The sequence below is a fragment of the Spathaspora passalidarum genome (genome assembly GCF_000223485.1).
Source record: "Spathaspora passalidarum NRRL Y-27907 unplaced genomic scaffold SPAPAscaffold_1, whole genome shotgun sequence".
Taxonomy (NCBI): domain Eukaryota; kingdom Fungi; phylum Ascomycota; class Pichiomycetes; order Serinales; family Debaryomycetaceae; genus Spathaspora; species Spathaspora passalidarum.
This window is the reverse complement of record NW_006767425.1, coordinates 1,213,425-1,234,165: the sequence shown is the minus strand read 5'-3', so window position 1 is coordinate 1,234,165 and position 20,741 is coordinate 1,213,425. Positions and strand designations below refer to the sequence as shown.

At 36.6% G+C, this 20,741-nt stretch overlaps 9 protein-coding genes across 9 annotated transcripts; 4 read left to right on the top strand and 5 right to left on the bottom strand. All coding sequences in view use genetic code 12, as the record gives it.

Annotated features, from left to right (window-relative positions):
* Positions 1–208: 208 nt before the first annotated feature.
* SPAPADRAFT_131053 (DEAD/DEAH box helicase) lies at positions 209–1,663 on the top strand (the record flags this gene model as incomplete). The annotated part of the gene is made up of 1 exon (XM_007372555.1): positions 209–1,663. A coding segment is annotated over one exon (1,455 nt), but the record flags the coding sequence as incomplete, so codon positions are not given.
* Positions 1,664–2,207: 544 nt separating this feature from the next.
* Positions 2,208–3,494, top strand: GPI8 (GPI-anchor transamidase; the record flags this gene model as incomplete). Its single annotated transcript, XM_007372554.1, has 1 exon — positions 2,208–3,494. The coding sequence occupies one exon, from the start codon at positions 2,253–2,255 to the stop codon at positions 3,396–3,398; it is 1,146 nt and encodes a 381-aa protein (XP_007372616.1).
* Positions 3,495–3,552: 58 nt separating this feature from the next.
* SPAPADRAFT_132669 (uncharacterized protein) lies at positions 3,553–7,425 on the top strand (the record flags this gene model as incomplete). The annotated part of the gene is made up of 1 exon (XM_007372553.1): positions 3,553–7,425. One exon carries the CDS (start codon positions 3,553–3,555, stop codon positions 7,423–7,425), a length of 3,873 nt encoding a protein of 1,290 aa, XP_007372615.1.
* Positions 7,426–7,511: 86 nt separating this feature from the next.
* CPH1 (homeodomain family transcription factor) lies at positions 7,512–9,089 on the bottom strand (the record flags this gene model as incomplete). The annotated part of the gene is made up of 1 exon (XM_007372552.1): positions 7,512–9,089. The coding sequence occupies one exon, from the start codon at positions 9,087–9,089 to the stop codon at positions 7,512–7,514; it is 1,578 nt and encodes a 525-aa protein (XP_007372614.1).
* Positions 9,090–11,372: 2,283 nt separating this feature from the next.
* Positions 11,373–13,856, bottom strand: KSP1 (putative serine/threonine protein kinase; the record flags this gene model as incomplete). Its single annotated transcript, XM_007372551.1, has 1 exon — positions 11,373–13,856. The coding sequence occupies one exon, from the start codon at positions 13,854–13,856 to the stop codon at positions 11,373–11,375; it is 2,484 nt and encodes an 827-aa protein (XP_007372613.1).
* A 1,197-nt stretch (positions 13,857–15,053) lies between these two features.
* Positions 15,054–17,347, top strand: SPAPADRAFT_58402 (uncharacterized protein; the record flags this gene model as incomplete). Its single annotated transcript, XM_007372550.1, has 1 exon — positions 15,054–17,347. One exon carries the CDS (start codon positions 15,122–15,124, stop codon positions 16,595–16,597), a length of 1,476 nt encoding a protein of 491 aa, XP_007372612.1.
* SPAPADRAFT_69505 (uncharacterized protein) lies at positions 15,054–18,113 on the bottom strand (the record flags this gene model as incomplete). The annotated part of the gene is made up of 2 exons (XM_007372549.1): positions 15,054–16,814; positions 16,881–18,113. 2 exons carry the CDS (start codon positions 17,902–17,904, stop codon positions 16,600–16,602), a joined length of 1,239 nt encoding a protein of 412 aa, XP_007372611.1.
* Positions 18,114–18,458: 345 nt separating this feature from the next.
* SKP1 (SCF ubiquitin ligase subunit) lies at positions 18,459–19,070 on the bottom strand (the record flags this gene model as incomplete). Its single annotated transcript, XM_007372548.1, has 1 exon — positions 18,459–19,070. One exon carries the CDS (start codon positions 19,029–19,031, stop codon positions 18,537–18,539), a length of 495 nt encoding a protein of 164 aa, XP_007372610.1.
* A 108-nt stretch (positions 19,071–19,178) lies between these two features.
* PEX3 (Pex3p) lies at positions 19,179–20,735 on the bottom strand (the record flags this gene model as incomplete). Its single annotated transcript, XM_007372547.1, has 1 exon — positions 19,179–20,735. The coding sequence occupies one exon, from the start codon at positions 20,629–20,631 to the stop codon at positions 19,276–19,278; it is 1,356 nt and encodes a 451-aa protein (XP_007372609.1).
* Between the last annotated feature and the right edge of the window lie 6 nt (positions 20,736–20,741).

Sequence of the window (20,741 nt, the reverse complement as noted above, 5' to 3'; positions counted from 1 at the left end):
TGTATTCCTACAAAATTCAGATTTCGAGACCCGTGTTTCAGAATTAGCCCCAGCTTTGGAAAACATAAGCATTCAACGGGAATCGGCAGAGTTTGATACAAGCGTATCAACACAACAGGAAAACGTGGACACAGAGGAGCAGGATGTGGACATAGAGAAACATGAACAGGAAGTTGTAACCACAGAGGAATGCAACGTTTTCCGACCAATGTCCCTCCGAGACTATCAAGAAGACGCGGTTAATTCAGTTCTTAACGCAATAGACGACGGATTCAGACGTATAGCAGTGGTTATAGCTACAGGAGGAGGTAAAACCGTGGTATTCTCGCACTTGATCCCCCTTTTAAAACCATCATCCCCCGAACGAGGAAACAAAACATTGGTGCTAGTACACACCCAAGAACTCGTGGCGCAAGCCACTCATAAGATTCGGGCAATTAATCCTAATTTAAAAGTAGAGATAGAAATGAGAAACTTACGCGCAAGCCCTGAGGCCGATATTGTGGTAGCTTCTGTTCCATCATTAGCCCGAAAGGAAAGGTTGCAAAGATTTGATCCTATGGAGTACAAGACGATTATTGTCGATGAATGCCATCATGCACTCGCTGCGTCTTGGAAGAAGATCTTGATGCATTTCCAGGCAAACACCAATGAACTGGAAGTTTATGTGGTTGGATTCACAGCCACTCTTAAAAGAGGTGATCTGGCAGCACTTGGTTCCGTGTTTGATACTATTGCATATGAAAGATCGCTTGAAACCATGATCAGAAATAATGAGTTGGCCGATGTAGATGTTTCCCAAATTCGAACAAATTTATCCGGGGTACGCATCAGACGTGGTGATTACGATCAAAAAGAATTATCCAAGCAGATGCAAGCCAACGTGCAAGACATAAGCGTTGCATATCTAGAATTGCAACTGCTTGGTTATAAACGAACATTAATGTTTTGCGTGGATGTTATTAATTGTATTCTCATTTGCGAGTATTTACAAAAACTAGGTGTCAATGCTCAATATGTTACAGGCGAGACTGATAAAACTGAAAGACAAATGATTATAGAAGATTTCATGAATGGGGAGATACAAGTTTTATGTAACGTAATGGTATTCACTGAAGGAACTGATATCCCCGCCATTGACTCTATTATACTTGCGAGACCAACATTGTCAGAAACCTTAAAAACACAAATGATTGGAAGAGGATTAAGACTTTATGAAGGGAAAACTCGGTGTCATATAGTCGATCTAGTTGATGCTACTAAACACGGAATATCCGTAGAATCTACTCTTAATGATCGAGGGGAAACTAAGGAAGTTTCAGGAGGAGGTAATGATCTAAAAGAAAAGCCGAGACCTGAGGTTTCTGAGGAACTTTTAGAGCGAATCAGGCAGTTCTTTAAAGAACACATGTACGATTTTGAAACACGTCATGGTATAGAAAATGTTGTGAAAATAACAGACGATGCATTTGAAGATGACCAAGTAGTAGCACAGTTCTTGAAGGAGAGTAAAGGCTATTGGATGAGACTTGAAGAAGATGTTTGGGGAGTTCCATTATTAGGGCTTAGATTTGCTCTTCTTGAGCGTGAAAGGAGACTGCGAACGGTAAAATTCGAGATATCAGTTTATGAATCGGTTAAATATAATAGAAACGACAGAGAATATAAGCCACAAGAACATATTCAAAAGGTTGAAACCCTTGGTGAGGGTGCAAATTTAGCCCGAGTATACAACCAATACCTCGCGTCCAGGTATCCGTACCAACGAGCCAAACAACGAAGAAAGAATCTTACCGATGCACAAATTCGTTATGTCATGAGATTAAACTTGTCAGAAATTCACTATTATCTGAATAGGTACAATCTTAATTCAGAAGATTTACAGAAGTTCTTTGAACAAGAGGTGCGATCTATGTCATATTTTAAAGGACTGTATTTTCTTGTTGCCTTGGTTTATTCGGTGGATTCTATATATGCAAGGCATACCAGAAGTGTAATATTCAACAAATTCAAAAGTAAGTATCCAGAAGGATTCATACCCTACGACCCGGACGACGAGGATATACTCCCTTACGTCCCAGACGAGGACATTCCACATCATAAAGCCGAAAACTTAACGCCCCCAAAAAATTCAATTCTCTGGAAAATTGCACAGAGAGAAAAATAATGTAAGTAGTAAATAAAGACACATTTTTTTTTCTGGATCACACAACCATTACTAATAGGCAACAACGATCTAATTACTGTAAAATATGAAACTTCTATTCCAATTATTGTTGACATTTTTCATAGTTTGCGGTATTGCTGAATCAACAGAATCAGCAGATCCGATATCCGAAGGCAATTATGAGGTTGGAAAACATACAAACAATTGGGCAGTATTGGTGTCCACCTCCCGGTTTTGGTTCAATTATCGACACATGGCGAATGTGTTGAGTTTATACCGTACCGTCAAAAGAATGGGCATTCCAGACTCTCAAATAATATTGATGTTATCTGATGACGTGGCCTGTAATTCAAGAAATGCGTTCCCCGGTACCGTGTTCAATAATATGGATCAAGCAATTGATTTGTATGGTGACTCTATTGAAGTGGATTACAGAGGGTATGAAGTAACTGTGGAGAATTTCATCCGGTTATTGACTGATAGATGGGATGATGAACAACCAAGATCCAAGAGATTACTCACAGACGAAAATTCAAACATTTTCATATATTTGACTGGTCATGGGGGTAACGAGTTTTTGAAGTTTCAAGATGCTGAAGAAATTGGTGCGTATGATATTGCTGACGCATTTGCTCAAATGCATGAGAAGAAAAGATATAATGAAATTTTCTTTATGATTGATACTTGTCAAGCCAATACCATGTATGAAAAGATTTACTCGCCCAATATTTTAGCGGTGGGATCGTCGGCATTTGACGAATCCTCGTATTCTCACCATTCTGATATGGATATTGGTGTCGCTGTTATTGACAGGTTCACTTATTACACTTTAGACTTTCTTGAAAAGATTCCAAAGGACTCTAAAGTTACAATGGACAAGTTATTTGAAGAGTATACTTTTGAAAACGTTCATTCTCACCCAGGTATTAGAACTGACTTGTTCCAGAGAAATATCAGCGAAGTTCTTTTATCAGATTTCTTTGGCAATGTCCAAAAGGTCATTGTTGACAATGTAGAATCAGACTTGTTGTCTATTGCTAACAACAAATCCGATTCCCAATCGAGTACAATCAAGAGAAACATCAAGAGAGGTCCAATAGAGTTTGGCCATGACTCTGAAGAAGGTGCTACTTTCTTGCCAGGCATTTCACCAAGCTTGCAAGCTAAGTTGCTAGGAGGTGCTACTGTTGTAGTAATGCTTGGATTGTGGTTGGTTTCACCTCAAATATAGTTCTTTCATATAATGTACACTTGGTGTTTGTAATACGTTAGTAATTTTGTAGACGTTAGAGCCGCACGGAAAGATCCCACTAACACGCGTTGTTTTTATTTTTGAATTTTTCTACTCTTGATTTGTAAAACACCAACAGAACGGCAGCCAAGTTATGCTGAATCCTATCATTCCCGCTGACGAACTTTTCCAGATCATAGCTTCTCCTGAAGTTGATGAGATAACGAAACTAGAACATATCCAGCGATTGAAAAGTCGCATCAAAAAGGGGTTTGTTGATTTGTCGTTAGTCCCCAAATATTTTGACCTGTTGGCTATTGCGGTTGACATACCAAGTCCGGAAATACGAACAAACAGTCTTTCCACGCTATCTTATTTGATCAAGCGGATCAGCGTGCAAGATAAGCGCGAGTCATTGCTTAAACAGCAAAGCACTACCGTGGTTCCAATATTGATTTCTAAATTGGCTGACCCACTGTCTAATATCGTGGTATTGGCAAGAAATGCCCTTGAAAATTACTGGATGGTAGCCTCTACTGAAGTGGAAGATTTGATTTTAAAACAGGCATTTATAAATTTAAATTCAACCCTTGCATATGAAACTGTGATATGGATCAACCATATTGCCAATAGCATCAATCCCAATTTCCGTCTCGGTAAGTTTATACCCACCCTTGTTAAAATTTTAGCAACTGGGGACCAAAATGGCAAAATTGACCATCAAATACGAGGTTTATTAGATACATTTTATTCCAAAAGTCATAATAAAGCCCAGATTCAAGATTTAGTACGAGAATTACAAGCTCAAAAAGTCACCATACAAATACAAGGAGAAACCTTTCCCCATATCACAAAACCAGAATCGGTAGCCAAGACTAGAGCAAGGAGCCAGACCCCAGATAACACGGTACAAGCAAAACCAGAACCGCATACACTGAACCAACCTGATTTTTCAAATTCGTTAAATCTACTTTTGCAAAAAACAAATTATGAACTAGACCAAGCAATTGAACCCGAAAATATTAACGATCTGGCCACACTTTTAAGAGAATTCAATTCATACTTGCCATGTTTCCAAGGAAAAGAAACCGAATCTAATTGGAAGATAAGGGAAAAGAATATAATTCATATGAGATCGATTTTGCGTGGTAATGCTCGAGATGACTACAGGCACGATTTGTTGATATGCTTCAAAGACTTATCAAACGGTATAATTAAAGCCATCAGCTCCCTTCGTACTACTTTGTCGATGCATGGATGTCAACTATTGAAAGAATGTGCCATGCTTTTACAATCTGACTTCGATGCCATTGCAGAACTAGTTTTTCCAACCTTGATCAAATTATGTTCCTCCACGAAAAATATAACTTCCAATAATGCCAACATGTGTATCGCTTCCTTTTATGCCAACATCTCATACTCTCCTAAGGCCTTGCAGAGAATCGTGACAGTAACAGAAGAACGAAATTACCAGCCAAGAAGTTATACAGCAATCTGGCTACAAGTTATCCTATTGAGATATGCCGATAATTCTACATTTCGTGAAACTCATGCAACACATGTAGTGGAAATTGTGAATAAAGTGTTGACTAAACTTCTTCGAGATGCTAATCCAAATGTCAGACTGGTGGCCAAAGATTGCTTCTGGACATATGGTAGAGTGTTCCCCGATCAAAGTGAGAAATTATTGCTGAAGCTTGATTCAAATACTACCAAAGCATTACAGAGATCGCGGCCTCTGAGCAGAGCTGGTGAAAGAGGGCCTGTTATTCCGGTTACAAAACCGCAAAGAACCTCATTACGTGAAAGTATAATAGAAAAGAAGAGAGAAATGAGATCGAGAAGTTCCCTTTCTGGAAGAAGCACCCCTGACATATCGTCAACTCAGCCACTACCTAAACCCTTGAAATCTGTTCCAACGAGATTAGGTGCACCATTAGTGCGTAGTACTACTGAACCAATTGAGCCAACTAGTATAAGTTTAAGGGTTGGAAGTTTGAGGCCGGCTAATCCACCTACTGTTCATAAAGATCCGGTGCTGCAAACTCTCAGAGAATCAACTACTCGTTCACATAGCTTTGGTTCTATACCCAAAGTTGAACCACCAAAGCCTGTTTCCAACCCATTTACATATACCAGTGATCAAGATCCGCTTGTTAATTTCTTATCATCACAAGATACTGCTGTTGTAGTAGAAGGGATCAGTTTGTTAAAGTTTGCTGTAACCCAGGAAGAATTGCCCAAACAAGTACGAGACTCTTTGAAACGGATTTCCATCAAGCAACCATTCTTGTTGAAACCACTTTTTATGGCCAATGATAAAACATTCAAAGCCTCAGCCAAGTTATTTTCACCATCGGACTTCTTAAGATTATGTTCGTTGTTATTCCCTGAAGTTGATGCCAAAACTGTTGATTTGATTATTTCATGCACTGATGTCGATACTTTTTATGACAGTGCAATAAGTCTATTATTGAATGTTGCTGATACCTCCCACTTCTATGAAAGTCAAGACTTAATAATGCAACTCGTCAAGCATAAGACTGAAATAGCCAGACTGATTATGCAGATTTTACTGATTTCGTTAGGACGAGCTCCAATTGCTGATGTTTATTTTTCCAAGTTTCTTGCTGCTCTTTTCGATCTTGTCATTCTGTTCAAGATGACCGACAATTATCAATTATGTTGTCAGTTGGTTCGTCAATTGTATGCCACTAATAATATGAAGTTCCTAACTGCTGTCGAACAAGTTGATCAAAGTACTAGGGAAGAAATTGAATATATTGTGGGAATAGACTCAACATTCAATTTACAACCATTGAGCAAATCCATTTATGACTTGACCGAAATTCCATTCCAGAAATCCACACCTATGGATTTCTCCCCTGTTAAAGTATCAACGGATTTCACCATGATTAGACCAGCAAGAAATGTGTTTGGGATTGATTCAGATAAAAAGAGAAATTCGAGCAAGCTGCCAGCAAAAGAACCAATAGATAAACTGGTTTCGCCTGATGAGATTCAATTTGAACCCACCCGTGATCCTGTTAGTGTGTCTTCCAGTGCCAACCCCTCAGCTGCCAATCTAGTGGAGAATTTTGCCCTGGTGCAGATCACTGATGAAAATTCTAGAAATAATAGCGCTAAACTGTCAATTGAAGCGATAATGGAAAAGATTGATCCTTTGAAATCTATATCTAATAAATCAAAAAAGATCGCAATTTATGAAGACAATAAAATTGAAGAAGATAGAAGCACGGATGAAGTATCTTCTCCCCTGTTTGAAGATTACCACATTGCCAAAATTGCTGGTGGTGGTCACATATTAAATGCGTGGAGTATGGAACAGTTTGAATCCTGTTGTAAGCATCTTACGGAATTACCTATTGATTCAGTAAAGGTAATGAGGTTAATTGGTATATTGGGGTCTCTTCCGGGATGTGATCATGAAGTGAAGGCATACTTTAATAATCAGGGAAAACATTTATTGGAAGCAAATATTTGGGTCTATTTTGAACATTTGCAAAGTCTTCCATATTCAGATGTCATTAATGGGTTGGTGTTGCTTAAACAGAATGTCAAGTATAATGAGACCATTGATATGGATAAACTATTCAAGGTTATGGAACTGACATGCATGGATGAATCTCCAGGTGGTGAAATTCATTGCATTTGGGATTCAATTCTTCAAAGTATATATTCTAAGGAAAGAATAGAGGAAATCATGTTGAGTTATTTGGAAACTCCAGACTTGAATACTAATGTGGTTACTGTCTGTTTTGAGTACTTTACAACAGTTGTGGTTGAGAATCACGATTTGTCTTCTGTTCAAACACAGAGATTAGTACATTTATTGAGTAACTTCCTTGAGAGCCTGAATGTGGATTTACTAAGATTGGCTACGGTATGCTATGGTAAATTATTGGTGGGTGTAGACGCTCAATCGGAAACGAAAACATCATTGAATGAAGTTAAAATGAAGTTACCATTTCATCAACAGAAATTGATTGAATATTACATGAAATAAATTTAACTAAAAGAATCTATTGCAATTTAAGTACTTATAAATAATACATGATTTTTTTTTAAAAAAAATGTCATCATCTCTAACTTTTATCTGGTTTGATCCTTCTTATTAACTATCCTCGTATTCTTGGAATGGACTACATCATTTAAGGAGCGGAATTGATTGTCTCTGTCCATTGATTTTGATTTTGACAGAATACTGGGTCTCTTCTTTTTAACGATCTTGCCAGATCTAGCACTTGGCATTCCCTGGTATCCGTTATATATGTTTTGGGTTGGTGGTCCCGGAGGTGCCATTCCGTAATAGCCTTGGTTCATTACCTGAACCGGGACTATTTCAGGCTCATTCATTACTTGATAGGGATGAAACGCTTCATATACCGGCAACCCCGTGGTGGTCGTTGCTGGAGCCATATTTGCCCAATATTCACTTTCGGAATTCAAGACATTGTATGCAATGGGGGGTTCAAATAGTTGATTAGGATCGTAATACTGCGCGGTGGCAGATATTGGCATCGGCTGAGGCTTCAAAAATGTTGGGGTAGGGAGTTGGCCTGCGAATGTAGATTGAAATTTTGCTGATAATGGAACTTGCTGAAATGTCGGAAAGAATTCGTCACCATTAACAGACTGAACAGAATAGTATTTGGATGATCGTGGTTGTAAACTGGCTGATGACATGGGTATCAGTGGCGTTTTTAGGGGTTGAGTCTGTTCAATCAAATATTCGTCATTGAAGGCAACGGGATTTGCGGGGGTTTGATTCTGGGTAGGTGGGACAAAAAGTGTAGGGTCTAAAAACGTTTCATAATTGTCATCCAAGACATATGCCTGGCTGTTAGGGTCCAATGTGATATATCCTTCTTGATTAGAATTGTTGGGATCAACATAATCCAACGGGAAATCATCTTCATAGTCTGAATGCGTCTTGTATTGTGCTGGTGTTTCTTCACTTAAGTAACCATAGTCTTCATCCTTTGTCCTTGTCGTTGTAGTATATTCGGGGGATGACTGGGTACTGAGGTCTTGTTTAGGCTCTCCCAACTCTGTCAAACTTGCATCATTGATTTTCTTTTGTTGGTCCATATGTTTTGTTAATTGAGTATACAAGTTAGAAGATTCATCGTAGTTGAATGATAATGCTGGCTCTCTCACTGCAATTGTAGTTGGAGCTTGCATTAGCTTTTCCTTCTTGAGATCTCTTTCCAATGCATCTGCCATTAGCTTGTCATGGGGTACATTAAACCAAAAGAATACCTTTTGCTTCTTCTGGGTTCTCAAACAAGAATTTTTAAACAAAAATTCCAAGAATTCTGATCGAGGAGGTTCTAGAATGGCATCAGTTCCACATTTTAAATTTCGTAAATCTGAAAATATACCTTCTTCAAACTTCTTTCTGTCGACGATTTTCCGGCCAAAATGTTCAAACTTGTATACAATACATCGTACAATGTCAGTCCCAGTTATGAAATAAAGGTTATTCCAAAACACACAACTGACAAATCCTTCGTCGTGGTTCAAATAATATCGTCTAATAACTTGATTCTCTTGCCAATTTGCTGGGGCTGTGGCCAAAAAGAATTTCAAATCTTCAATTAGTCGTAATGATTCCTTTACTTCTGCTTCGGAAGATGTGTCATCGGACGTGCGTAATTCACTTGACATGTTTGAGCGATAGCTATTTGTATAGGCTTCGGTTAGTTATAGGGTGTTCGTGGTTGGTGTAATATTCCAAGGTATGGTTGAATTATAAACTGGAAAAAGTGATATACCAAGCAATAAATTTAGTATCGGAAATTACCGAAAATCTGGTGAGCTCTTGAGAGGGATGGTATGTTGCGCAGTAGCACTTTGATAAATTGGTGGTAATAACAACAACAATCTAGAATTGAATAATAATGGACTATCTGGTGAATTAAAAAAAGCGCCTAAATTTTTCTTGTGCGATTGTTTGGAATTTCTAACCTTTTGTGTCGGTCCTTAACAAATTATAGAGAGCAAGTTTTACTTTGTAACAGATTGCGTAATTTGAAACAAGAAAGTGAGGCCAGGAAGAAACCAAATTGTTTTAGAATTCTAGATTGAAACGGATTTGTGGCTTATTTATATTCGCCGGTTCGTTAAAGCAAACAAAATCACCATACATATTTCTCCCCTCGTGTTTCAGAATAGAAACCTGAAACATTCCGCAAAAACCAATTTGAAGTAAATTTCGCTAAATCGGGTTTCAAGTTCCGCCTTGCTGCCATCAGAAATGTCACGTGTTGTGGGGATGATTGCCGCTAAAAAAAAAGAACTACCCGCTCGGAGATTCTATTTATATCTTATCCTTTACGACCGAGAGTCATGTTGGAATTCTTCTGCAGTTCTTTCTTTCCTGCAGCATGTGCATGGTACCCTTTTTTATAAGGTATCTCGTTTGCTATTTGCGAGAAACCTACTTGGTGTTTTTGAATCATTAAATCGCCGATTATATACTCGTAAACACAGTTCTATCAAAGAAATATCAACATAGAAATCAACCAGAAACTTATCGTAAACACGTTAGATCTATGACTTGGGGCTGTACCATCCAGTAATTAGATATATAGTTTTGTGTCAGTACTAATTTGTATTCTAGGTGGTGGCGCAGTTGATGTCATAACTTCAGCAACATTGTCTGAAACAGTAGTAGTGTAGACAACTTGGTTCAACGTTTCGAATGTTCCTTCCTTAGAAATCATCTCTTCGATTTTTTTTTCTCGTAATATGGAATTGATTCTTCTTCGTTGGTCTCCTCGCAATATGGAATCGTTTCGACTTCAGTGGTTTTCTCACAATATGGAATTGATTCTACTTCAGTAGATTCTTCTAGTTCAACAGGATAAGATGTTGGTGCAGATAAATTCAAACTAAATGTTCAATACTTTGAGCTTCTGTGCTGTCGGCATACATGGTCGTTATTAAAAATAGTAGTGAATAGTATAGCAAATAAATTTGTTGCATTTGTTGGTGAAGTGAATAGCATTTAGCTGCGAAAGATTAGAGTATGGTAGGAAAAATACCTTAAATAGACGAGTTCTTGGAAGCGCATGAAATCCTCCTACCGTGACCCCAAAAAAACTTAAAACCAATGGCAATCATGGATCTTGCATACATCATTGTTGTTTCTTTAACGGCTAGTCATTCCCGAGTTTCGTTAAAAAAAAAAGAACGGCTTTTTTGTCGGGCACCTTATCTAGCTGCTATCCCCTCATCTTCTACGAGAAAATCCTAGCATTTAAGAATCAATAACCAGAATTTTAGTTCCAGATATAGGTTTTTCGCAGTATCTGCAATTATCATTCCTTTTTCTGTACCCATCTCACAGAGAAGTTTCTAAGGTGATCACCAATAAAATAAATATTAAAATAATAATCCGGAAAAATAAACATGTCATGCAAGGTTTGTCCGAGACCCAGTACTGTTGATGGCAGGGAAAACAATAATAGCCTATTCCATTTCTTGGATTACTGCCATGTTTAAGGATCTCAAAAATTGTACTCTTAGTTGGTCGTTTAACTTATGACCATGTGAAAAAGAAATGAAACTACAACTTTGGTATGATTTCATTAGAAAATATTTTGATAGCTGTATGTTTATGCAACAACTGCAAAAAGAGGGACCAATAGAATCAAGCTTGATGCTATTTTTAAACTAATTGGCACTTGACTGGTTTTATCAGGAATCTACACTTCTTGTTCTAATAAATAACGCCAAGATTTTGTTTATTGCACTGGATATTATTTTCTTATTTGTGCTTTATCATTTTACTCTTGCCATGTAATGTTATATTTGAAAATTTAAGAACAGATTAGAATATATTCATCTTTATAAATCCTAACCTCGGCGATCTACACTATATTAAATGCATAATTCACTCGTTAAAAGATATACACCCAGAAATATATATATATAGTCGTAAAATAATTAATCATCGTAATCACTCCAATCCTTCTTATACGAAGAGATCCATTCTGATCCAATCAAAGATACATGATTATGAATCAATGGATTCTTATTCATATCAGAAAACGTACTGGATGTGGGTCTTTCCTTCCTATCTGGTGGTGACCTCTTAACTGCTGGCACTGTGCCTACTGAACCTCGTTTAAATGGAGGAATGTATTTACCACTGGAAGTACTAGTGGCAGACGTAGATAACATTTGACTATTATCAACGTTATTGTTATTACCAAACACGGCCTTTCTTGTAGCTGCAGCAACCGAATTTCTTCTTCCAGGATGAGTTCCATTAGTAGCATGGTGCAGATTGAAGTTGTTATACCCACTATCACATCCATACCTTGAATTACGACGGTTGTGGCTTGAATAATCACTGCCATATCCACTATTGTAATGGTGATGTTGTGGCTGTTGTCTGCCACTTCCATTTGATTTAGATTCAAAATCACCTTCCAAATGGAAAACTTCATCGTCGTCGTTATTAAGAGAAAGATGATCCATTTCTTCAACCAATGGTTCAATCACTGGCGATCTTTGATAGTTTGGAGATCTTAAATATGGAGGAACATACTTTCCAGAGCTGGATAAAGTAGCAGATGGAGCACTGTTACCATTTACATTCACATTTGGATGAGTCAAAGTTGGATGGTTAGCAGAAAGCAAGTTATTGTTAATTGGACTACCAGTCATACCACCAGACGATTGGAAAATTGGACGTTTTAATTTAGATGTTGAATACAGTCTTGATTTTCTGCGATTGGGGTGAATGTGATTATGGGAATCATTAGCAAAATCTTGACTTCTGGTATGTTGGTGATGGTATGGATGATGCTGGTTTTGTTGATATTGCTGACCTCCTCCGCCATTATTATTGGGTTTATACTTCTTCTTGTAGTTCTTCTTCCATGTTCTCTTGGCATGTTTAGGTCTCTTGTTTCCATTTTCAAAGGGGCTTCCACTTCTATTGTCCAACTTACCAAACTTTTGTTCACCATATTTATCCATATAGTGATTAAAAACAGACTTGGGAGTATAATACTCTTCACGATTGAACTTGTTGTAAGAACTTTGGAAACGACTTGAATTTTGATTGTATGAAGCTACATTCAATGGTTTTCTCGTGTTTCTAATAAACTTGTATCCTGATCCTCCAATTGGGATAGGTTTCAAGTTGGTGCTGGAAGATAAAAGTGCATCTGCTCTGTGATTGTGTGGAATATCTTCAATTCCACCACGAGGTGATAATGGAGATCTAGATAAAATTGCTTTAACGGGTTCACCCTCGGTGTCAGTAATCGAGACAGTTGGGGTAAGTGGTTCAGTTTCAAGTTTGAATTGTTCTATCTGTGTTAACTTCTTTTCGGTAGGAGATTCTGAATGGGCCTTTTCATCAGATTCATATGAGGCATATTCGTCATCAATGTCTTCAGGCTCTTCTTCTTCTTCTTCTTCATAATCACTGGCCCAGTATTCTTCATCAATGGTGAAATATCTAAGCAATTTCAATTCATTTGAAATGCTGGCTAAATTACGATTGTCGGGGTCAATAGTTAATGAAAATCTCAAAACTGAAAATAAATCTCCACTCATGGTTGAAAAAATGTCAAACAAGGCTTCACGGTTATTGACAAATTGAATGAACCGTTTATCAGAATAATTGGCCACCTGGAATGGATTCTTATGGAATACTAAAGTCAACAAAATAATACCCAATGACCAAATATCAATTTTTGCCGCGTCATATGATTCAACATTGTCATCAAATAATTCAGGAGCCATATATCTTTCAGATCCAATATCAAATTCATCTTTATTAGTAATGACTTTGGTTGTTGTAGATAACCCCCAATCACATAATTTAATACTCCAATCTTCAGCAATTAAGATATTTTCAGGCTTTAAATCACGATGATAAACACCATGAGAATGACAAAATTCCAAAGCATTTAAGATTTGTTGGAAAACATCCTTGATATCTTGAGTTGTGGCTGGACCATTCCCATTATGAATGGCTTCGTATAAATCACCCCGGGAACAAAATTCTAAAACTAAACAAGTATCAAAATGATCATATAACTTGGAAATGTTGGGATGATCACCAAGAATCTTGTGGATCTTAATTTCCTTTTGAGCTTCATTTAATAAATTATTTATAACTGATTGTCTATAGTGTTTCCCATCTGGGGTTTTAGACTCCACCACGGGTGATCTTAATTTGGCAGGACTGGAATTTGGTCTTGATCCGTGATCTTGTTGTTGTTGCTGTCCTTCTTGTCTAGTTTTTTTGTAATCGACGGGATAAATGAACTTAACAGCAACTAGTTTGTTATTAGAATGAGTGTCTTTGGCCACGGAAACTAATCCATAAGAACCTTCACTTATATCACCGACCTTAAGATATCGGTTTCTTAATAATTGACCCTTGTCATATTGCTCGAATTCATCCATTCTAAATAAAGCCGGAAAAACGTTAAAAAGTTATGAACTGAAAATGTGTGGAGACAAAAAAAAAAATCAAATAAAACTTGGGATAAAATGAAAGGATAAGCTTCTAAGAACTTTTCTTATCGTATATAGCTTGTTGTGTCTATTCTAGTTCAAAGGGATTGTGGGTGGGCTTGTTTATTTTTTTTTGCTTTTTTTAACAAATATAGTATGACGTTGTTGTTAAATATTGTTCTTTTCGTAAGGAGTTAACTGATGTAGTTATATGCAAAGTATAATGTAGTAATAGTAATTAAAAAAAAGTGTTGTTGTTTATATTAGTTTAAATTGACATAAAAGCGGAATGTAGTATAATGCTATGGTGTAAAAGTCGCGTCGCAAGCAGTTGTACGAGTTGTAGTAGTAATGCAATGTTGTGGAGTATATCCTCTAGTGTGTTGGTGGTTGTAGTAGGTAAGTGGAAATCTTGATCCAAGTGTGTTCGCAAGATCAAAGAGTTGTAGTAGTGTGGGGAAAGGTAAAACCTAAAATATATTTAGCTGAGCTGTTAAAAACTGGAGTTGGGAACTGGGCCGTAATTGAGCTGTGACTAACAAACCAGTAAGGAATCAGTCAAGACTAACACGTAATCTGGAATACAGGGGAAAAAAGGCTTGTGATGGTATACTTGTATTGGCCAGAATATCAAACAATGGAAATCGGAAGGCAGTTACCTGATGGGTTAAACGGTCTTGATATGAAGTAAACCTTCTTCTTTTTCTTGTTTCTCCTTCTCTTTCAACAAAAGAAGCCAGCTAATCCTAAAAGAAAACTTATAAAGGTTTTCAAAAAAAGGGAACAAACTTTGTTGTAAAAATAATGAAACCGGGAAAGGAAATTGATTTTATTTAGAAAAAGAAGAAACTTCTTTTGATTTCTTTTTCTGCAATTTAAAAAAAAAAGAATAATGACTGATTCCTATTAAAAAAAAATGTTGAATGAATGTCGTCGTCAACAATGTCGTCACTCACCCCAAACAATTTTGTGCTAAAAAAGAAACAAAACAGACAAAAAAGAAAATACCAGAAATTCAAATCTGAAAACCCGCCCCCCTGTAAACTGGAGCAAGTCATTGGTCTCGTGCGGCTCATGCTTTTTTTTTGGCCGCCACTGAGAAAGACAAACCAATTCCAAACAAAAATTGGTTGTAAAGATTTGTTTACAATATATTGTTGGACTGAAGTATACCACTTCCAAGTGTTGGGTAAAAGAAGTTGAATTTTGCAACTATGGATGAACAAATCCCAACATTTTTAGCAGTCACGGGGGTAGAAGATGAGGCAATTGCTAAGCAATTCTTGGAGGCAACCGGTGGAGATTTAGAGTATGCTGTGCAATTGTATATGGAACAAGGCCAGCATAACACAACTGCTACTAGTAGTAATGCTATTCCAAATGAAACTACCCCTGGATCTGATGAAGAATTAGCTAAACGATTACAAGAAGAAGCTTATGCTCAAGGGGAACAAGTTAGAGAAGCAGATGCGAACATTCACAGGCATGAGACATTAGTGGACTCATTGGGTGGAGGATTCCATCCTGGCATGGCCAATTTCACCAGACCAAGTGATATATTTGGTCAAAGGCAACAAGGTATATTCCATCAACAATTCAATTTTGATAACCGGTTTGAAGAATTGGAAGACGACGAGGAGGAAGATCATGATTATTATGATGCTCACGATGACGAGGACGATATAGAAATACTTGACGATGACTCCGATGAGGAAGCTAGACCAGTCAGCAGAAGAAGAAGACTTAGAGAATCAAGAGATCAAGAATTAACCTCAACTCAAAGAAGATTGGCTGCATTGTTTAGACCTCCATTTGATATCATCACCGTGGCAAATCTTGACATGGCAAAACAACAAGGTAAAGAAACTTCCAAATGGATTTTAATAAACATTCAAGACTCTCTGGAATTTCAATCACAAGTTATGAATCGAGATTTCTGGTCCAATGAACATGTTAAACAAGTAGTCAAGGAATTTTTTATCTTTTTGCAATATCAACGAGACTCTCCAAATGGTGAAACTTATGTAAATTTTTACCATGCAGATGCATTCCCTCATTTAGCTATATTGGATCCATTGACTGGGGAAAGAGTGTACAAATGGCAAGACGGAGAAGTTCCTAAAGTAGATGAATGGTTATCTCAAGTTGACGACTTCTTAAATAAATTTTCCTTATTACCCGATTCACGAAACCCATTAGTTACCCATGACGTTAAAATTGATCCTGACAGTTTAACCGAAGAACAACAAATTGAGTTAGCTATGAAACAATCAATGTTGGAAAGTGCGGGGAATACTGAAAATGATGCCATTATTCTTGATAGTGACGAGGAAGCATTTGCCGAAGCACCAGAAACTCCGCCACCTGCAACTCCACAAGATCCATTTGAAGCAATTCAACCAATTAATCATGCAGAACCTGATGCACAACCATTCACTCGAGTCCAAATAAGATTCCCCAACGGGAAGAGATTAGTACGAAAATTAAACCCTTCAGATACAATCCAAAGTTTATTTGAATGGTTGAAATACGTATTACAACAGCAAGGAGAGGAATTTGGAATTTCCTCAGAAGATAAATTTAATTTGTCCAACAGTTCAAACAAATCATTTAAATTTATAGAGTCTTTACATCAAACGATTGAAGAGGCAAATTTGAAAAATGCCAGTATTTTATTAGAAAAGGATTAGGTTTATTTAAGTTTGTAATTTAATCCATCAATCAACCTCGGGAATTTCTCCACCGGGGGCAAATCTGAAATTATTAATGGTGTTTCTGTTGCTGTAGATAGTCCTAGAAGTTGTGTGTATTTATCCCGTAATTCTTTTTGTTCAGGTGATTGTTCCTCGTATTCGGCGTCTTCGTCGTCATAATCTTCCAGTTCGTCATCATCCTCGATTACTTCTTCTTCAATTATACTTCTATGGTGACCGTTAGCAGGAACAGTACTACTTCTTCCTTTCATAGAGATACTTCGTTTCAAAAGCCAAAGATCTTGTTCAATATCATTAGGATCCAAACCATCACATGGTTTAATTCTTTTAGCTACTTCGTCCTCCTGGTTCTTTAGTTTTCTCTTTAATAAAGACCTGGTTTCATCAAGTTTGTAAACATGCCTATTCTTATCCTTTATATCTCTTCTTATTGATGTTAATTCAATCTTATTCTTTTGAATGAGCCTGGTGTCAAGATTAACATAATCTGAATCGTGGTTACCTTTAAATGCATCTAATTCTCTTCTAGAGCTGGTGTTAAACGTCTTGACTAGTTCTTGCGGAGATAAAACTGACCGATAATAGTATTTGTTGTGATTCTCCATTACTCGCTGACTATCCAAGTGATGATACTCCCTGTATAACCGATTCAAATCATCCAATGTTTGTTGAGTCAATTCTTGTTTTCGTTTAATCATATTAGTGTAATACTGCTTCCAAATAACCACAGAGTTACCCTTCAGTACATTCCCGATTAACTTTGTTTGATAATCTTTTTCATTTATAACTGTCTTGAGATATTGTCTATGAGGTGCAAATAATTGCGTGAATAGATATGGGAATGGCAATTTGGCAGAGATTTCTTGGTGATCCAGATCGCTTCTAGTTATGGTATCGTCGAAATCTAGAGGACTTTGCAAATTTTTGAATATCTCCTTTAATTCCTCTTCATACTCATCCACGGATTTCAAAATATCATTAGTAGGAGTAAGCATACCGTTATTCATCAATACTAAATCCTCGGTATTGGTCTTTATGTTGTTTATAGTCTCGATTTCAAAATTATAAATCTTGAGCCAATTCTTGTCGTTGGCAACTGACAATTTTATCAGATTATTTAGTTTGTCAATCATGGTGTTTATTCGAGAAAGTCTAGCAGTCAAATACTTCTCTCCGAGAGATCTAAATTCCCGGGTGAGTTTCTCTTCCAATGATGTGAGCTCATCAAGCGAATAATGAGCAATCTCTTGAAACTGGGGTTGGAATTCTGGTGATTTAGACATATTGCAAATATTACCTAGTATAGCTGGCGGGAAAAATAACACTGTTCACTTCACAACTCCAAACAAGCACTAATAAAAATCAAAATATAAATATAAGTGCCAGCTGTAACCTCTTTAAGTCAAAAGAATCAATATACCACACAAACTATCCAGTTGCAGCCACTGCTTGCTTGAAAGTGGAATGAGGTAAATCGTCAAAATTGAAGTCTGGGTATTTTTTTGCGATAATTAGAACAAATGATTTACTCTTTTTTTTTGTCTGGTTTCTTTTTTTTGGCTACCACAAAGGTAGTGTACTTTGGCCATAGTTTGACAAAGTTTATGTTGTACCTGGTATAACTTTAACCCTGTAAAATAGGGGGTTAGACAAAGGAGGGGGGGAGGATGAAACTGATCCAGGATTGTTTAGGGAACTAGTTGGAGTTGAAAACAGTAGAATAATAGAGTATAATATAGCAATGTAGTAAAATTTGTTCTTGTATTGTTGGATCAAATTGATTACTCCAATTTACAAGATGTTGCCAAAAGTTAACACGCGGCTACAACAATATTACAGGTCATATATCTCTTATCTAACTTTTCAACATTACATATAATTTAAAGCACTAGGCCATACACACTACAAATGGTACTTATCTATCTTCCGCCCATTCATTTTCTCTTCTAATGGCAGCTTCTTCTTCAGGACTGAAATCAGAGACAATATTAAAGGTTCTTCTCAATTCTTCTGGGGATTTACCTTTAATCATTTCAGCAACCATCTTACAACCGGATTCCAATAAAGGTTTGATATTTAAATAATTAGCAGCCAAGATAATTTCATAAAGCATTTCTTGATCCACCTTCAAGAAGTTCTTATCCCATTCTTCAACAGGCAAGGACTTCTTGACATCTTCATCTTCATCATCGGCAAAAACGGTATTCTTGTGGTGTTCACACCATTCCAAAACCTTGGATAAAACATTTGATCTAACATTTGGTGTTGGAATTTCAAAATCTTCTTCCAACCCGTCAGGATTCAAATCATTAATCATATTCTTAATCAAGATTGACTTTTCAGCTACTTTTTGTTCAACAGGGAACTTTTCATCGTCAGATGAAATGATTATAACTTTAGGCGTGGACATTGTAATTAACTAACTGTGTGGATGTAAAAAGAGTTGCGTGGTAGAAAGAGTCACCTTTTATTTGGAAATTTCCTGTTTATATAAAAAAAAATGCGCAAGCATATCGTTTTTTTTTTTTCCTTGTTCAAATGCATTTTATCGCTTATTCAGTTCGCCCCCTCCCCCTCAGAAATTACTCTTTTCAAGTATATCCTTGTGTATTAATCTTTGCTACGCTTTATATAAGTATACTTTGCTACACCAACTATTCAAAGTTGGAATATATGCCTGCACTGAAATCATCCAAGTCTTGCAATTCATTCATCTTGTTCACATATGCGTTACCACTAAATTCACTATTCTCACTAGAAGGAAATGTAGTCACATTCAACTTATCGATAAACCCTTGAATGTCATCATCGTCTTCTTCCTTCTCATCATATTTGATATTGTTGTTATCCATGATGGTTCCATTTTGTACTGAAAGTTGGGCCAAAAAGCTAGCCAACTTGTATGGCTTATTTGGAATTTCAACTAATCTTTGTGAATCTTGTAAATTTGCAGACAGTAATAATAAACTACCTGATGCTTCACCTAATCCAGTTGATAAATTTTGGGATAAAGTATTTAAATTAGTCAATATTAAAGTGTTTAATAAGTCAAACACATACCCGTTATCCAACATAATTGAATTGGTTTCATTTATCAACTTGATTAAGTTGGAATCTGGGGTATCCAAATAATGCATCAAATCAGGGTTGGTATTAAGCATAGTTTCCAACAAATCGGGGTAGTTTATTGGGAAGATGTTAGCCAAGATAAACTCTTTGTTGTTTGTATTAATTTCGATAATAATTTCTTGTAAAATTGAATCAAACTCGCCAACAGTAAGTTCACTCTTTGGGTTAATCTTTTCAAACTTTTTCACAACTAGAGCTTCAATAATCGAATTCAAGTTAGACCATCCTTTATTTAATAACCACCAACTTAAGGAAAGATAACTTTGTTCAATAATATAGTTTTCATGTGGGTCAATATCATTGTTTGTAGCTTTAACACCAGCCATCAAAATGGCTGATTCCAAATATGCCCTTCGTGCTAAAATATTCAATTGCAACTTAGTAATCAAAAACAACCCAGAAATAGAATACATCAAAGTTAACATTCTAGTTATAGTCTTGATCTTCAACAAGTTCCAAAGTTCAACTTTCGACTTATTCATATAGAAGGAAAGCTTAGATTCAGGATCGTTGTTATTCTCCAATAAGCTTAAATTGTCCGTAGTTAAAGAATTGTCACCAGTTGGTTTATCATTGTTGTTCTTTTTCAATCTTAATGCCTGAGTTATCAACTCAATAGGTAAATATTCAACAATGGGGCTGGTTAATACGGGTAGTAATGCCAATATGGTATAGTAACAATCCTGTTGTGTTTGAATAAACCGTTGTTTAATCTGCTGCTTGAATATTAACTCTTGCCTTAATTGTTTTTGATAAGTTTGAAACTTCTTTATAACAAACTCATTAATGGCGAAGTATATAGATATAGTTACAGCACTTGTAACTAATATCTTTCTCTTGTGACGTTTGAAAAAGCCTGCTAAGGATGAAAATATGGCCATGTTGACTAAATAATTAATATTATACTGTTATGAATGAGACTTCTCTGGCTAATATTTACGTATATGCTTGAATTAGAATGACTATAATCCCATCAGATATTAGTAGTAAA